At 37.9% G+C, this 17,679-nt stretch overlaps 1 protein-coding gene across 3 annotated transcripts in view; it reads left to right on the top strand.

Moving 5' to 3' along the window:
- Positions 1 to 17,679, top strand: part of LOC136876396 (uncharacterized) — a 291,352-nt gene that overhangs the window by 85,795 nt on the left and 187,878 nt on the right. For all 3 annotated transcript variants that reach the window (XM_067150337.2, XM_067150335.2, XM_067150336.2), the window contains exons 5-7: positions 4,710 to 4,803; positions 10,307 to 10,418; positions 10,500 to 10,579. In XM_067150337.2, the coding sequence (XP_067006438.2) occupies positions 4,710 to 4,803; positions 10,307 to 10,418; positions 10,500 to 10,579 (286 nt within the window). The remainder of the gene's footprint in view (positions 1 to 4,709; positions 4,804 to 10,306; positions 10,419 to 10,499; positions 10,580 to 17,679) is intronic.

Genomic DNA, 17,679 nt, shown 5'->3' with positions numbered 1-17,679 from the left:
GATATGTTTTGTACAGTGTGATCATGGAAACTTCAGGAAATGCTATCATCCCAAAGTAGTGGGTAGAATTTTGATGTAACTTGTATCATTTTTCCATTTCTTGGTTAATTTTATTGTTAAAAGAAACTAAGCTCCCTAAGTATTTGAAATTATTAATAATATCTACTTAATTTTGCTCGCATGTCACTTTTCTTACTTTGATTGCGCGATCTAATTCATGTTGTAAATCTTCCATAAATCTAGTTATGCTGTTACCTGCATTTATAATTGAATTATCATGTCAGAATCGTACCACATCAGTGTAGTTACCTATATATTCACCGGCACATCTGGCCCACCTAAATTGATTTAATTTTATGTCAGATCACTTCAATAGAATTTGATGAACCTAAATCATGGTGTGTGTTTTTTACAAACACCGATTAAATAACTATGATACTTGTTCAATAAATGTAATGAACATACTCATAACACAACTTTTTACCAGAGCCCAGTCAGTAAACATTATACATATTAAATTGTTTTCTTCACTACAAGGGAAGAAAATAGGAGTATGTAGATACTGTTGCCAACCTTGACATTGTCTGTCTGTTAGGTCATCAGCCCAGAGGCTGGTTGGATCCTCAAATAGCACCACCAAAGGTTATGCGGTTATAAGGAAACCGCAAAAACCAATGGTAGCACCAAAATGAGGCGTACTAGGCAAGACGAGGAGTGAGGTAGTTTGCCATTGCTTTCCTCACTGGGTCAGAAAGTGCTATTGCAGCAGGACTGACCCTATGAGCAACACCTTTCATAACACTCAGATGCACTAGCCGTGCTCTGAATGTCATTACTTAGCACCACCCATACCCCAGCAGCTTCCATATTGTCACAGCCATGGATGAGACTGGGACTTTGGTGAAAGCTACACTTTATTCTGGCCTGTGCCAAGAGATGGATACAAAAGTACTGTATCCATCAAGAAATGGCAGCAGGCAAACCTTGACATTAGCAACTAAAATTCAAATAGCAATAACTATAGAGGTATATCTCTACATTCAGTTGCCCGTAAAATCCTGTCAAGTGCACTTCAGAGTCAAATTTAACCTATTGTTGATCTGCAGATTGGTGAATATCAAGCCAGCTTCCATAAGACCAACTCTGCTGAGAACAGATCTTTTCACTGAAGAGTATCATCAGTATCAAATCTCTTTGCTCCAAACCACTTGTATTGAGTTCTGTTGATTTCAAGAAGACCTATGACTCACTTCACTGATTTCATCTTGATATCCTCAAGGAGATGAATGTGATGGACAAGTGACATTCATGGGGGAAATCTGGAGATCTTTTGACACGTAAAACTGGTGTTCATCAAGGGGATCAGCTTTCACCTGTTCTTCTCAACTTTGCTCTGGAAAAGGCCATCCGTGAGTGGAGAAACAGAGTATCCAAAGCAGTGAACATCGATCTTGCTTGTGCAGATAATGTAGTCCTAATGGCAAATGACCTCAGCATTGCCCGCCTCCAGGTTGATACATTACAAAAAGTAGGTGGAGCTGTAGACATCTTTCGAAGAAAAGATTATGTCTGATCATCATATCAAGATACCAAATATGGAAGTATCAAACACTGGAGAGATCATTTCCTTTAATGCGTTAGAGAAAGAAGCCCTGAAATATTGGGCTAAGCACATGGAAACTTATTTTCATTGCTGCAACTAGCATAGACGTTCGCCAAAAATACATAGAAACATTTGTATGGAGTGTTGGACTGTATGGATCAAATAGCTGGGCTCTCATGGTCATGGATAAAAGAAAAATCTAGGCCTTTGAAATGTGGTGCTGGCGACACATGCAAAAAAAAAAATATTCTGGACCAGTAGGGTAAGCAGCGAAGAAGTACTGAAAGTTTGAATGAAAAATACCAGCTGGTAAAAAGATTGGAAAGTATAAGTAATAGATTCATAGGTCACCTGTTAAGACATTCAACTTGGTGCACCAATCTGAAGGAGGGAAGGATGGAGGCCAAAAGGAGAAGAGGATGATCAAGGAAAGAATTTATGATGCACGTCAAGAATGGACAATGGATAAGAATGCTGCCCACTAATCGTGTAAGGTTGTGAGGAGATAAAAGAAGAAACCCATTTACTAGTGCAGATTGATCTCATGGTAGGCCACATACCACCACTACACCACAGTAGCATGTCCTGAAGCCTTATTTGCTGCTGAATCTAGATGGAGTATTGGAAATATAGAAAGGCTGACAAGTGTTATCCATGGTCTGAAGCAGCCAAAACGATACATTAAAGTAAATAAATATGTACAATACTATGAAATGGTAAGAGTGAATTTGATTCGACGATTTGAGAGAAGTCTGTAGTGTTCATATTAAATATAATTATCTGTGTGTGTATGTATGCACCTGATTATTTTATTAATGTAATTTAGGCTATGACAGTGTTCAGCGCTGCAACAAGCTGGAAGTAAATATGAGTAGATGATAAGTAGGAGGAGGTAGTGATTGGAATGGAAGGGTTAAGCAAATATTCTGTAATGTATGTCTATTTGAAGCGTATGTGTACTTTTTTAAGACTGTATCAGAATAGTTTTCTGCTTTCATGTCTCGCTTATTTTCAGCTTTAATATCTGGCAACCCACCACTATATATCCCTGCCTAAACCAAAACGCCACGTGCATTTAATTCTTGTTCAGTGGCTGATTTAAGTTTACAGATGTCCGGTAAATACAGTATGTCCATTCAATTTAAGCAACTTCATTGCTCTATAAATCTGTGTGAAGAATATATTTCAAATTGTGAACTCATTGAATTCAAGGTGTCTCTCGGGGTCTTTTTCATACAAAACTTGTAGCATAGGTCTGTATGCTTTAATTTCCAACGATTCCATTTCCAAGCATTCTTCGCACATTTTTATCGGATATACCTGTCTCCCTCAATGCCTTTACAACATTTCTGCCAGATTTTCATATTTTCTGCTGTACATACCGATTTAGGTTGCAGTATAAATACAGTACAGTATAAAAACTTATACTAGAGCATATGCCTTCATACACTTCATCTCAATCTTCTTAGTAACATTATAAATTCCTTACTGAGTAGGAATTTCATAATTATGAAATAGTTGTTACAAAGCTGCTTTTACAAAAAAAAAAAAAAAAAAAAAAAAAAAAAAACATTACTGCCACATCTTAATTAATTAGTACACAAGAAACTCGTTTATCCAGATTAAGTGGGACTGGAACTGATCCGGATTATCAAAAATCTGGAATATCCAGAAAAACTATTTTAAAAAACAGTACATGTTATGTAACATATTAACATTAGTTGTACAGTAATACCTTTTTTCAGTTGTAAAAAAATTCTAAGAACACTCTTACATTTACGACTCAGTTTTATGCACTAAAATAATGTGAGCTTTTTCTGTTTCACATTTGTATAATGTTTACTCGCAGCACGATCATGAAGACGTTTTACTAACATCAGTTCTGCCGGTGTGGTTTCAGTCTGGGATTCTAAATAGGCCATCAGTTTGTCCAGATGCATTGTTGCATCTAAATGAGTCATTGTGTCATCTCCATGAGTCATTGTTTCTTCTGATGGAGTGCCAGTTTCATTTTCGAATTCACCATCACTCGTCATTACCTGCCGAGGAATAAGAGGCAATAATTTATTCATCTGTCATTATGCCGTAGCCTGAATTACAGTCATTTTTCAACCAGTCATTTACGTTGTTCACATCTACGTCTAAGCATCCGGGAATGCGTGGAAATATGTCAAGGAACGGTACCTTTGATAGACCGCGGCCGACTTACTTCCAATTCCTGTCCTGAACTATCCTTGGCGGAAAAGGCATTCAAGAAGAATCAAACCCTGTAAAAGAAATACTGTACAAGTAAAAATAAATTTTTATTGTTTTCGATCCGGATTAATGAGTGCCGGATGAATGAGGTTGTTGTGTACGTACATCGTAATCACAGACTGTTAATGCCTTTCAACTTTCAAAATTTATTAATAAGAATGCATAAATAACAAATTACAGGCACAGTAAGCATGCGCAATAAGTCGTCAATAATTTATCTCGAAATAACAGCGGTGCCAGACGCTGTCTGTATATTAGTTGGTTGAAGCCTTACGGGTTGTTTGAGAACCACTGAAGTACAGCACCTTAATTCTCTATTTTCTATATGCAAATGTCTGGTTTATATTAATGCCCATGTAGGGCGCCTGGAATATTGCTGTGATGTCTGAATGCTGTTGACAGACTGTTCACTTTGGGGACTGTGGGTATGTATCGAGCCGTGTATGTTAATTACTGTGACCTACTTTCATTACCTGTTAGTTTAATGTATTACAATTTTATCTGTGGCAGTATAATAGCATAGACCAACTTCATGGGGCATATGAGTATTTCACAAATTTTAGTATCATGATTTTTGTTTATTGAACTCTTTTATTTGTTCATTAAATAATGCAGGAAATTGGAGTCGATATGAATGTTTGGAATTTGATCATAGCACATCATTACAGTAATGGAGTTAAACGAGCTTGGAATATAGGATGCTGTTGTGCAATGTGAGTTCCTTTGTTTTTTTTTTCTTTCCTGTGGGGATGGTAGCCTAGTTGTAATTTCCCATCAAACAGCAATCACCACCACTATTGATCTTTTACCCATGAACATGATATATACTTGAGTTCTTTTATCCTTTCAGTTCCGAGCTATGGTGGAAGCAAGAGAAGCCCTCAATCAGTTGGATGGTGTGCCATTGAAAGGGCAAAATTTAGAAATGAGACCTTTTGTTGAAGGTATGTAGACACATCGATATTGAATGCATCCATCTTAAGTGTAAATGCATACTCTGCAAACTAAAAACTATATATACCTGGAGGCACCTCTTTGTGGTGACTTCTTTTTGCCTAATTTTGCCATTGAAAAAAGTTATTTCGGTATTTATTTTGCTATTTTCATTTTATTTCATCAATAATTTCGCTAAAATTGTTTTCCAGATTTCAGTAATAAAACTTAAACCAGAAGGTAGTTAATAGCATATTTTCAACATATATATACAAGAAACATGAGATTTATGCTTGTGCTGAAAATACATATTGTATATATCAAGAATGTTTGGAAAAAAATTATCCTCTCACTTAAACAAGAGGTAGGGCCTGCTCTTGTCAGACATCATAGTACATTACGTTGAAAATAACCTTTCACATTACTGACCGGGATGCACAAAGCCTTCACTGCAGCTTCCACAAAATGCCAATTTATTCTGACTTCGAGGAAAGAATGACGACTATCACATCAATATCTTTACCCACAGCAGGTAACGACCATCTAGTTCTCTAAGCACTGTATGGTTGAAGGTATTCTGATGCTGAAGGTTCTTGTAGGATGGGAATTTGCTGTATTAGATGAGGGATTTCATCATTTTCTAAATCACCTTTTATTATGCTTCTTGGATCGGAGAGGGATTCCACATAATGTTGTCAGTGATTTCACGATTTTGCTTAAATGTAAATACTTACGTGTTTTGAGCCAAATTTCTAAAATTTCACAAAAATTTTGCGATTTTGTGCTTTGCGAAAAACAAGTGCTTCTACTTATACCTCTTCTTGTGAAATGTCTTGTGACATTGCCTCTAGAGTTTGTGTAATTTGGCTGCTTGCATCATGTATCTAACAGCATTGCTAACAGACAGCAAGACAATTATTTCAGTACAACTAGACATTTAGCTTTAGTGAGAGAAAGTGTGCAAATATAGAAATTACTACAGTAAAACATGTCTTCAACAGATTGGCAAGGGACCGGAAAAAATTTACACGAAAGACAGTTTGTTTATTGAAAGTGTGCCAGAAAATAGTGTACATTCTTTATTCGGACACGTCAGATATTAACAGAATACATTAAATTTATCACTTTTCTTATGGTACAGTGTTGTACTTTACATTCCACATCAAATAAATTTTTTTGAATTAGAGTAGTCTTAAGATTGCCTTAACTTTCCACATAAACTGTAGCCTGAAATTACATTGAGCATATTCGTATCATTCCGTCTTGGGATGATTTCTTCTAGGTCTTCCAAACTTTGGATGGCATCTTGATAAGTCTTCAGTACTCTCACAATCGCTTATTTGAACACAGTGTCATCATCTTTCTCCTCCTCTTCCTTTTCCTGTAGTGAAAACTACTGTAGCGTGAATGGTATATTCCAAAGATGATTGACAAGCTAATTGTAAAGTACCATCAGTCAATCACCACTGATCTATATTTAGGACTCACCCAGGTGGCAGATTCTCTTATCAGTTTTTACCTAGTCTTTTCTCAAGTGTTTTCTAAGAAGTTGGAAATTTATCCAATATCTCTATAGTGAAATCCCTAAATCCATTTCCTATAAACAAATATTTGCCCAAATTAGTTCTCTCAAATTCCAACTTTATTGTCATATTATGATCTTTCCTACTTTTAAAAACTCCACTTAAGCTTATTCATCTGCAAATTTCATTCCATGTCATCTCTCTGCTGACAGCTCGGAACACATCACTTACAATACCAATATATACGGTCCATTATTGGACATTACAAATTCTCCAGCCAACCCACTCCTGATTGCCAGCGCTTCGCCCACTGTGCAAAGTTAGGCTCATCAGTTGGCAAATAGCACACCCACCAAGACGCATGGCTACTGCATACCGTGGAGGCCACTGCGTAGGCTACTTGGGGTCACCAGCAGTGCCAGTGCACTATGAGAGACCCCGTCTCACTACCAAAAACCGAAGCCTGCCCGGCCATCAGATGATAACAGCCTACATGTGTTTTAAAGACTACTGTTTTTGAGGGATGAAAGTACAGTAATGCAAAAATGACTGGCAGCATGGAATGTTCAAAACACAACTCCTTTGACACCCAGCATAACGAATAAGCACTTCAATGCCACAATGTTCCTCACATATTTTATTTTTTCAGTGCCACACTGTTCTTTGCATATTTTATTTTTTTGTTTCCAGGCAGTACTTAATGGGCACGCATGCAGTGTTACTGCTCGTTATCATTGCAGTATTGGTCCATTCATTGTACTTTTTAGACACACCTTGTATATCTCTTAGAAATTGAGTTAATAGCTACCACTTTATAGACAAGAGACTGTGTATTTTAATACAGTAGAACCTTGTTAATTCGAAATCGGTTAATTCAAATTCTCACCTAATTCGAAGAAGCTCTTGTTCCCTGAAACATGAGATATGGTTTTGCATGTTATTTAAATTGTTTAATTCGAAATACGGATAATTCGTAATTGGAAGTACTATGTTAGCCCTATTACCGAAATTCAGACTTTTAATTCGAAACTGCCTTCACATTTTAAAACAATAGTATGTTACAGAGTAATTTAAATTCAAATTTATCCACGTCATGATGGAATGCGTCTTCTGGAACGTGCAGGGTTGTATGCAGCGGTAGCTTTCTGCCCTTCACACACTTCAGTGTGTCTACGGTGTGCTTCATAATTGCAAAGTTCGAGTGAAATCGGAATTCGTTTGTATACGACGTTTCAAGGAACGCCGTAACATCACGCAACAGGCAATGTGCGGAGAAACAGAATCCACGAACACTGGCGATGCCGACAGTTGACGAAAAAGCGTGGCTCATATAATCAATTCATAGGCATTGAACAATATTGTCATTGCTGATGAAACTGCATTGCTTTCTTTTAATGCTGAGACCAAACGGTCTTATGGTTTTAAAGGAGAAAATGCCAGCCGGGAAATCATACAAGGGGTTGGGGGTCATTGCACTGTGTTGCAATGCGCACGGAAGTTAGATAATTCCTCCCCTCATCATAGGAAAGTTCGATAAGCCACAATGTTTTAAGGGCGTCGGGCACTTTCCGTGAAAGTACAACACATCTAAAAATGCAAATGGTAGAGTAATCCAAGAAAATAATGCATTTGCACAGGGGAACCAGCATAGTTTATCCTCGTTTGAATCTGTGATTTTTTTCTTTTTTTTTCTTTCGTTGCGTGAGGTTATGTTTGTTAGTGATTTATCCAAGTGCATTATTTGAACGTTGCAAATGCACCTTGTTGGATACATTTTGGAAATAGTTTTTTCCATGGCATTTGAAAGGTTTAAACTGTGGATAAAGGTGATTGCATGCATTAATGGGTCTTAGAATACTTTGTGACGCGGAAAGTATTTACCCTTCTGAAGTGCGAGAGAAGTGCCATGGTGGGAAATCGTACAAGGATAGAGTGACTGTATTGTGTTATCATGCAGAAGGAAGCAAGAGACTTTCTCCCCTCGTCATAGGAAAGTTCGATTAGCCACGATGTTTGAAGGGCATCAGGTAATTTCTGTGCAATTACAGGGCTTCTAAAATGCATACAGTACAGTAATCCATTGAATAAAGCAATTGCACGTGGGAGCCAGCATAGATTTCTCCTCGTCTTTGAATCATGCTTTTTTCCTTTCTTTCTTTCTTTCTTTCTTTCTTTCTTTCTTTCTTTCGTTGCAAGAGGTTATTGTCGGTGAGTTATCCAAGTCCATTATTTGAATACTCTAAGGCCCGGTTGTATAAAACTTTTGACCTGAGTTTAAAGAGGAAAAATGGCTGCCAGTCGAGTTGAACTTCGATTTTCCGTTGTATAAACGCTAATCTAAGATCATCTCGTCTTGATCTAAGTTCAGATTTGACTGCCGAATATTCGTCGGTTAATCTTCTTGAACTTAGATCATTATCATTCATATTAAACATTGAACTAGACCTGAAGACTTGAGAAGTGTTTCCTTGTATCGTATCTGCGTAAGAATACCGTACCTTAATAATATCAAGGTGCGTTATAAATATATTGAATGCTAGTAGTTAAATAATATTGCTAAAGATCGCTCGATTTTTTCAGAAGTGAGGTTATGTGAATAGCATATAATTTTTTTTTGCTAGTTGCTTTACGTCGCACCGACTCAGATAGGTCTTATGGCGACGATGGGACAGGATAGGGCTAGGAGTGGGAAGGAATCGGCCGTGGCCTTAATTAAGGTACAGCCCCAGCAATAGCATATAAATAAGAGCCTACTGCTATACCAACATGTTGTTACTTAGTTTTCTAGCCTATTATGTTTCAAGTTTACAAAACAAAGCATATATATTTTCTTTAGCAGGGATGTCAGTTTATTCCAACTTTTCGTCTGATGAAGAAGAGTTGATTTTACGAGCTCCTCGCGTCTTTCGGCACAGACGGAATCCGATTATTGAATTGTGTGAAATGTTCAAAATAAGATTTCGTTTATCGAAAGATGTTGTGGAATGACTGGAACTAAAGTTAAGGGACACACTACAAAAACCTAGTCAAATAAATTATCCCCTGACAACCATGTGTATGTTCCTAATAACTCTTAGGTTTTATGCTACAGTAAGTTTTCAAATGGTTGTTGGAGAGCTCTTTAACATTGACAAGTCAACGGCTTTCTCTTTCAACTTTGATGTCACCATATAGGCTAGGTTCTTTTATTTTCTATTATATGTTTGTACCTTGATAGTACAGTATCCACCAGATCGCCCTTTTCTTTCTGTGTGAAGTTCCTTCCATGTTTACTTCGCGAGATTACAATATTATCTTCTTCTCCTCCTTCGACAGTCACGGCAATTTCGTATTTCATTTGTTGACAGTCATGGCCAGGTCAATCCCACTATTTAAGTATTATCCAAGAGCTATTTCGTATTTCATTTGTTTTGCGGTGTTGCCACGTCCAAGTTTTTGAACTCCGATTACATTTGAACTACACATGTGTAAACCGAGTTCAGTTTTATACAATGCGATGAAGTTGTAATCTCAGTTCATTTTTAGAACTAAGTTCTTAATTGATCTCCAGTCAGATGTCTTTATACAACCGGGCCTAAATGCACTTTCTTGGATGCATTTTGGAAGTAGTTTTTTTTCATGGCATTTGAAAGGTTTAAACTGTGAATCAAGGTTAACTGCATGCAGTAATGGTCCTTAGAATATTTTGTAACGCGGCAAGGGTTGGCACTTCTGAATTACGAATTGGCGGTTAATTCAAAATCACGTAATTCGAAGTCCGATTTTTGTCCCATCGACTTTGAATTAATGAGGTTTTACTGTACTTTGAAGTTAGTCCTGCCCAGTTGTTGATACTGATTAACTTTTGGTCATCAGAGAGACTATGCAGGTGTAAATGCTGTGAAGTGAGTTTTAGACATCAACAGTGCCATGGTGTTTAATAATGGTGCCATATGAGTAGATATTGGTTGTTTAAATGTTAATTATACATGCTGCATCATTCATGTTTTAGACAATGTTGGGAATCCACCCTATCCAGACTATCAAGACGGCTACTTCAGACAGCAGGAATCTCGTAGCCAGCCACCCCAGTTTTATGGCAATGACAGACGGAGAAAATTTGGGTAATGTACTGTACTTGTAAATTGAGCGTACAAGTACTGGCTATTATGACTTATTGAAAATATTGTTTGTTATAATTTCAGGTCAGGGAGGATGGACAAACCTCCAAGACGAGAGAGAGGTTCACAGCAGTCTGGCCTTTCAAGAGGAGGAGACTCCCAAGGTAAAGTAAAGGCTATTTGTTTCAATGTTTCGTTAAGACTTTTGAGAAGGAACTTCAGCACAAGGGTACTAGGGATTTCGGTAATAAATTAGTTCGGTGTTCAGTGCAAATGACATGCATGCACACCCACGCTTGTTCACTCTCTCTTTTTTCTCTCCCAAACTAGCAAGTCGTGTATGTCGTAGAATGTCGTCAGGCTCATTAGTGATGTGTGATCACTTTCAGCTTCTTCTGTCTCACGACAATTTAAAGATTTGAAATCGTTATTTCTTCTGTTGACAGAGCTGGATAGGCACAGTTGCTTAAGTGCGGCCAGTATCCAGCATTACATGTTATACCGTATTTCACCGCATAATCACACTTTTTATACCAAAAGTTTCAAAAAAATTGTTGGTTGCGACCATTACATGAAGAATTTTTAATATCAACATTTATATTATTCAAAAAATAATGTATAATTAAATTGTATTTGATACACGTGTAAGGTGCAAGTAACTCACGCGTATATACATGGAATTAATTAAAATAGTCCAAATGAAACATATAAATAAATAGATAAGTAAATAATACTGATATACGTACGACACTCGGCAATTAGATTATGGTTCCAGTGTATTGGGTCCTCACCAGGATTACTTGATTAGTGAACTGGAAAACAGTCCAAAGAAAAGCACCACAATTTGTAGTTTGACAACGTGGTTGTGAGACAATGTACAATTTATTCACCGGTGATATTATGAGTTCTCATTTGAAATACGTAAGGCTGTAAGTTATCGCTTGTCGGCTATGTTGCCGGGGAATACCGGCACCGCACACACTTGTCTACTAGTACAGCTTTCAAAGCCTTGCAACAAGGGTACACCCATATGAGAACACGCAATAAACAGCGTCAAAATGAGTTGCTGAGAATCTAATTTACGAAAAAGAAGTATTTCTTCTTGTCACTGGTAACATCGTGCGTCCTTTTTTTTCATTAACATTCATGTAATCAGCCGCCATGGGCAACATTCTTGTGGTCTGCTATAATACACAATCAAACATTCTGGTACAGTGGAACCTCTCTTATCCGTTCCCGGACTCTACGTTTTCCCGGATTATTTGTTCGTATTACATGGACCCGCAAACGTTCTAATTAATTCACGTTGTAAAAGTCCCACATTATCCATTCCTCGAAGGAACGATTTCCCGTATCAGCCGTGCAGAAATTTCAGTCCCATCAGTGCTAAATCCTATATCAAGAGTTCTTCACAAAACTGTATCTCACGAAAGGACGGCTACGGGTTTTGACGTTAACGCCTTGTCATTGCGATAATTAGAGCAAGTACTTTACCGGAAAAGCGATTGGCGGTGAACTTGCATAAGGGACCATCTTAACATCGTATTCGGGTGTTATTGTTTAGAGAATCTTCAGAAACCTTTAAGCAGAGAGTGGCCACAACAATTGGAAGGAGACAGAGCGCATTTAGGCATCTCTGCTTGAAGACGGAACGAGTTTCGTTGAATGTTCGTACTTGTAAAAGGTCCACATTATTTTTACTTTTCTCGATTATATCGCCAAACAGGTTTTCAGCACTTCCCTCGGGACACTGTTTAGTCACAGGGATTTCAGGCAGGAATCGAAACTGCTCCTTCATAACACAAATCTAGTATTTTAATATTATCGTATATGATTATATTATAGAGACCAGAACAGATGTTGCACTTTACATACATAAAGCTATGGGAGGCCTTGGGATTGCCTGTTACTGTTTGGGTCCTAATATAAGACTCGGAATTTTATGTTTTTGTGTTAAAATGTGTTAAAACTGCAGTAGTTTTATTTGCGCACGTTACATTAAAAATGTTTGTATCATTTCCTACTTGTACTGACTTGTGCAGCAAGCGCGCTTTCCAGGTGAGTTCACGAATATCCATAATTTCTGAAGTTTTGATGATATTTCTCTTTCCAATTTGATTGTGATTAGTGAAGGGCAGAATTGAATATACAGTAATGCATTCAAGAACTTTTGAGAATAGATACTTTCATTCAAAACCATATTCTTGTGTTCAACATAACCTTTAGGAGTTGAATTAGGCGTAATCTATGTGGTACAATATTTCCATAAAATGACTATGAACTTTATACCGGTGACCAAATTACAATAGAAGATTAAGGAAAGGGATTTTGCCATCATATTGGGTGCTTTTGTATCTAATGTGCTGTATTTTATTAGATTGGAGAATTAGAAACTACTTGTGGTAGATTGTTGTTTGGCTTGGAGTTATTGGATTTTTCAAAGCTGATCGAAGTTGCTGAACTGAAAGCATTTTTCACGGGAAATTGACGAAGTTTCCCCGGTAAAGCTGAATATAAAGTATCAAGATGTTAAACTGGGGTTGTCTGGCTCCATGGCTAAATTGTTAGCATGTTTGCTTTTGGTCATAGGTGTCCCGGGTTTGATTCCGTCACTGGTTAATTTCTTTGGCACGGGGGTTTGGTGTATGGGTCGTATTCACCATCATTTCATCCTCATTAGGATGCGCAGGTTGCCAACGGGAGTCAAATCAAAAGACCTGCATCTGGTGATCCGAACCTGTCCTCGGACACTCCTGACACTAAAAGCCATACGCTATTTCCATTTAAACTCGGGTACTGGTAATTAATTAATGTTTGAAGCAGTCCTGCGGTCTAACTTGCCTGCCTCTCACCTGGAGGGCTCGGGTTCGATTTCCGGCCAGGTCAGGCATTTTTGTCTGGATATTAGGGCTGGCTCAGCCTACGTGATTAGCTTTAAGTGAGCAGGTATCTAATAGTGAGAGTGCAACCCCGATTTAGAGAACCTGGAATAATGGCTGAGAGGATTCGGCACACTGACTATGCATCACCTCGTAATCTACAGCCCTTCAGGCTTAGCGGCGGTCGCATTGTAGGCGAAGGACCATTGGAGCTGTAGTTTGGTTTGGATTAGGAGTGTTTGTAAGATTATAATTGTACATATTTAATATGTTGTTTAGTTAAATTGTTGATGGTTTTCGTTCATTCCCGGATTTTCTATTTTCCCGTGTTGTGCTTTTTTTTTTTTTTTTTTTCGTGGACATTGGCGGGGAGCTGAAGATGTATTACAACGCTTCAAAAAATGCAAATCAGGCTCAAAATGAAGTTTGTAAAAATCATATGAATGCCTTGTTGTACAGTAGGCCTACGCATTTTTAGACTATTTTTAGACGCCAAACATTGACTTTCGTCACGTCGTATTTCTTTTTTTTTTTTTGCGGCTGCACAATTCTTCTTTATTTTTGCGGGTTTAAGGGCCATTAACTTAACATTGGCATCATAATACCGCAGAGAACTCGTTGAAATTTTTCCATGTTTCTCTATAATACAACGATCCATCAGGAAATTATTCTTGCTGTCTATAAAACTGTTACTTTTACGCAGCGTCAGATATAACCGGCTGCCGCTACACGCACGTCTCGCTTGTCGGGTTCGGCCAAATTCAGTGGCTAGCGATGTATAGGCCTAATCGCGAACGTTCAAAGTCAACGAACGAGTTTATTGCGCCACGGTTTGGCCATTCCGTGCATGCGTTTTTCGTGCACATACCTCACAATTTCATCTTCGACTTCTTTAAAGCGTCCTTGTTGCGGACCACTGAATGCATTTTTTGTACAGTACGCATTTTTTAGCTCTTTGTCTTCATGCTAACACGAAATATTATCTTTTTAGGCCTATGCCGTATTTTCTTGCGGCTGCACAATTATTTTACATTTTCGAGTGTTTAATAAACATAAAATGGGCATCATAATATCGACTAGAACCCGTTGAAAATTTGCCGACAATACCTTTTCCACGTATCTTTACAATACGACTATCCATCTCGAAAATATTCCTGCTGTCTATAAAACTTAATTTTACTAAGCGTCAAGTACAATAGACCCGTTATGACCCTACCACTGAGAAGCCATGGCTTTTCTAAGAATTCGAAGGGTAGAATGTTTTGATGCCATTCTGCAGATTTGAGAAACACACAGGCACTGCACAACCGGTTGTCGCGGCTAGCGATGTGTAGTAAAGAGGCGGTCGTTTATTGTCAACGAGTTCTGTGCTCGTGTGAAAAGAAGCAGCGTGGTTACCACGGTAGTTGCCAGTGGTATCAATTAACTTACTGTTAGGCCGCGAATGCAACAACCCTTTAGTTTCCGCATGAGATTCTGAGAAAAAAAATGTCTTGGATTCGGAAAAATACGGTATCACTCCAGAGATTTCTGTGGCAAACACCTCAGCTTTCTTCTTCAAATTCATTCATTCATTCATTTATTTAGCTTCCATAGACTGTACAATTACATATTTTGCGTCACCTAACCGTTTATGTAGCCTATCATGAAAACATAAAACGCATGTAGAGAAATAACCTCTACGCGAAAAATTTACATGTAAATAGCCGTAACTAGACGCGAGAAGATATGAAATATCCTCTGAAATCAGTGATGTACTCTGCCATATCTTCAGGTGTATCACATTCTTACTTTATTTCCGTATATAGCATTAAAATGAAGATATCGTTTACTTCAGTCTTTATTTTTAACGAGTTAACTGCTATCGGCCACGTTATTTACGCATTTAATACGAAAACGTGTTATCCTCTTTCATTTCGAATTTTCTTTAGAGAACAGCAGTCGATGGGTGTTACTAATCAACTCCAACATCGCCTTTGAATGTCAACGAGAGAGATCGTAAATGCACAAAGTGAGAAAACTATACCGTACCGAAGATGATCGATCGCATTTTGTTGCAAACGTTTCAGTTTTCTTATTCAAACAGCGTCACGTATCCTAACTTAACCGTACAATACGTATGATGAAAACACACTTCAAGCGCCAGTAGAGAAATTATAACTTTCTCGCTATAAATTTTCATAATAGCCTTTCCGTAATTTAACCAGACGCGACAAAATATAAACTAACCTCTGAAATCAATTAAGCACTCTGCCATATCTCGAGGTTTTTCACGTTCTTACTTAATTGCAGTATTTAGCCTCAAAATTAAGTGGTAGTTAAATCACCCTTAATTTTTAACGATTAAACAACCGTTATCGGACGCGTTATTTACGCATTTATTACAAAAATATGTTCTCTTTCATTTCGAATTTTCTTTACAGAACAGCTGTCAACGGGTATTACTAATCGACTCCGACATCGCCTTCGAATATAGATGTTGATTCCCATAGGGAATCTGAAATATTTGTCCTGAATGAGCAAATTTATAATACCAATATAAATGGTCCGTTATTGGACATTATAAATTTTCCAGCTAGCTCATTCTTGGTTGCCAGCGCTTCGCCCTCGTGTGCTAGGGTGGGCTCGTCAGTTGGTACCTAGCACACCTACCAATACGCTGGCTAGTGCATACCGTGGAGGCCACTGCGCAGGCTAACTGGAGCCACCGGCAGTGCCAATGCACTAAGAGACCTATGGGAATCAACATCTATATCATCTGATGGCCAAGCAGGCATCAATTTTTAGTGATGAGACAAGGTCTCTTAGTGCATTGGCACTGCCGGTGGCTCCAGTTAGCCTGCGCAGTGGCCTCCACGGTATGCACTAGCCAGCGTATTGGTAGGTGTGCTAGGTACCAACTGACGAGCCCACCCTAGCACACGAGGGCGAAGCGCTGGCAACCAAGAATGAGCTAGCTGGAAAATTTATAATGTCCAATAACGGACCATTTATATTGGTATTATCGCCTTCGAATGTCGACGAGATAAATCGCTAGTGCACATACCGAGGAAACGATGCCGAAGGTAATCGATCGCATGCAATATCATCGCTGGGGTGTATAAATATTGGTAACGGAAAAAATCGCGCGCGCTTAATCGCTCGTAATAACGGATGCGCTAGTGATAGGGTTCTCGCTGTAACCGAAGGACGATACGCAGTTTAATATAGGAATTTTGAAGGGACAGAAAAAAGTCGTCGCTATAACGGAGTTCTCGTTATATGCCGTACTCGCTATAGCGGACTTCTACTGTATTTCATTTTGGCGATGTTTAGCCATATTGTTTATGGTTCATTCATTCCCGGATCTTCCGTTTTCTCGCATTGTACGTTTTTTTTTTTGTGGTCCGTACAAGAACGGAGAATCGAGGTTCCACTGTAGTTTTTTTGCTTGTGATCATTGTGTTAGTTGTTTTTAGATCTTTATGACTTAATTTTTTGTACTACTTTGCTAATTGGCTGATGACACTTCAAATGTGTTGAAACCGGTCCCAAATGAACAGGATGTAACTTCTATTTGATTCAACTTAACAGCGGAGTATTGAAAGGTGGATCCTTCCTTCTATTTAATATTGTATATTTCTCTATTCAATACGGAACAATCATGAAATTTTTAACTTTAAGTGAAGATTTTGCAACGAAATTTTAAAATCCGATTTTTGTATTGAAAAAAGAGGATGCGATGATTACACGATGGTGAATATTATGCAGAGAAATACGATAAATCTCATTGTAATGATCTGTATTGAAAAATACTATGTTTAAGCGAGTTCAACTGAGGGTCCATCTGTTCAATACACAAAATAATTTGTTGATTGTTATCTCGTTAACCCTTTATTTGCAGTACATGTTTTGTCCAATATTCGGACATTATCATCCGCTTTTTTGAATGACTAAAATTGATATTAAAATAAAGACAGGTTTTTAGAAATATTCCTAATGCTTATGGTTATGTGAGCTATTTTGTCTGGTATACAATGATTAAAACATTAAAGTCAATGAATCCTAAAACTGCATCTTCTTGCTTATATCAGTCGTTATTAAAAAACACTTTTTAATAAACATTTGTAGTAAAGAATCTTGACCTGGCTATTTATTTTGAAAAGATTACATATCTTGTGGAAATACATTGCTGGCTGTCAGATGTTTTGTTAGACTACAGATAGCCAGTCATAGCAAGGGAGAGGGTGCAGTCTTGCCTGCTGGGCTAGAGAGAGAAAGAGAGGACAGGCAAAGTAGTAAGTATTCGGGTGCTTCTAACTTTATTCATTACTCGAGTTGCTTGACTTCTTCGGCTTATTCTAATTTTTCTTTTCTTTTTTGAATTTTATTCTAATTTTTCTCCA

This window comes from Anabrus simplex, chromosome 6 (assembly GCF_040414725.1).
Source record: "Anabrus simplex isolate iqAnaSimp1 chromosome 6, ASM4041472v1, whole genome shotgun sequence".
Classification (NCBI taxonomy): Eukaryota; Metazoa; Arthropoda; class Insecta; order Orthoptera; family Tettigoniidae; genus Anabrus; species Anabrus simplex.
The sequence above is the reverse complement of the archived record's forward strand: the minus strand, read 5'-3'. Positions and strand labels throughout refer to the sequence as shown.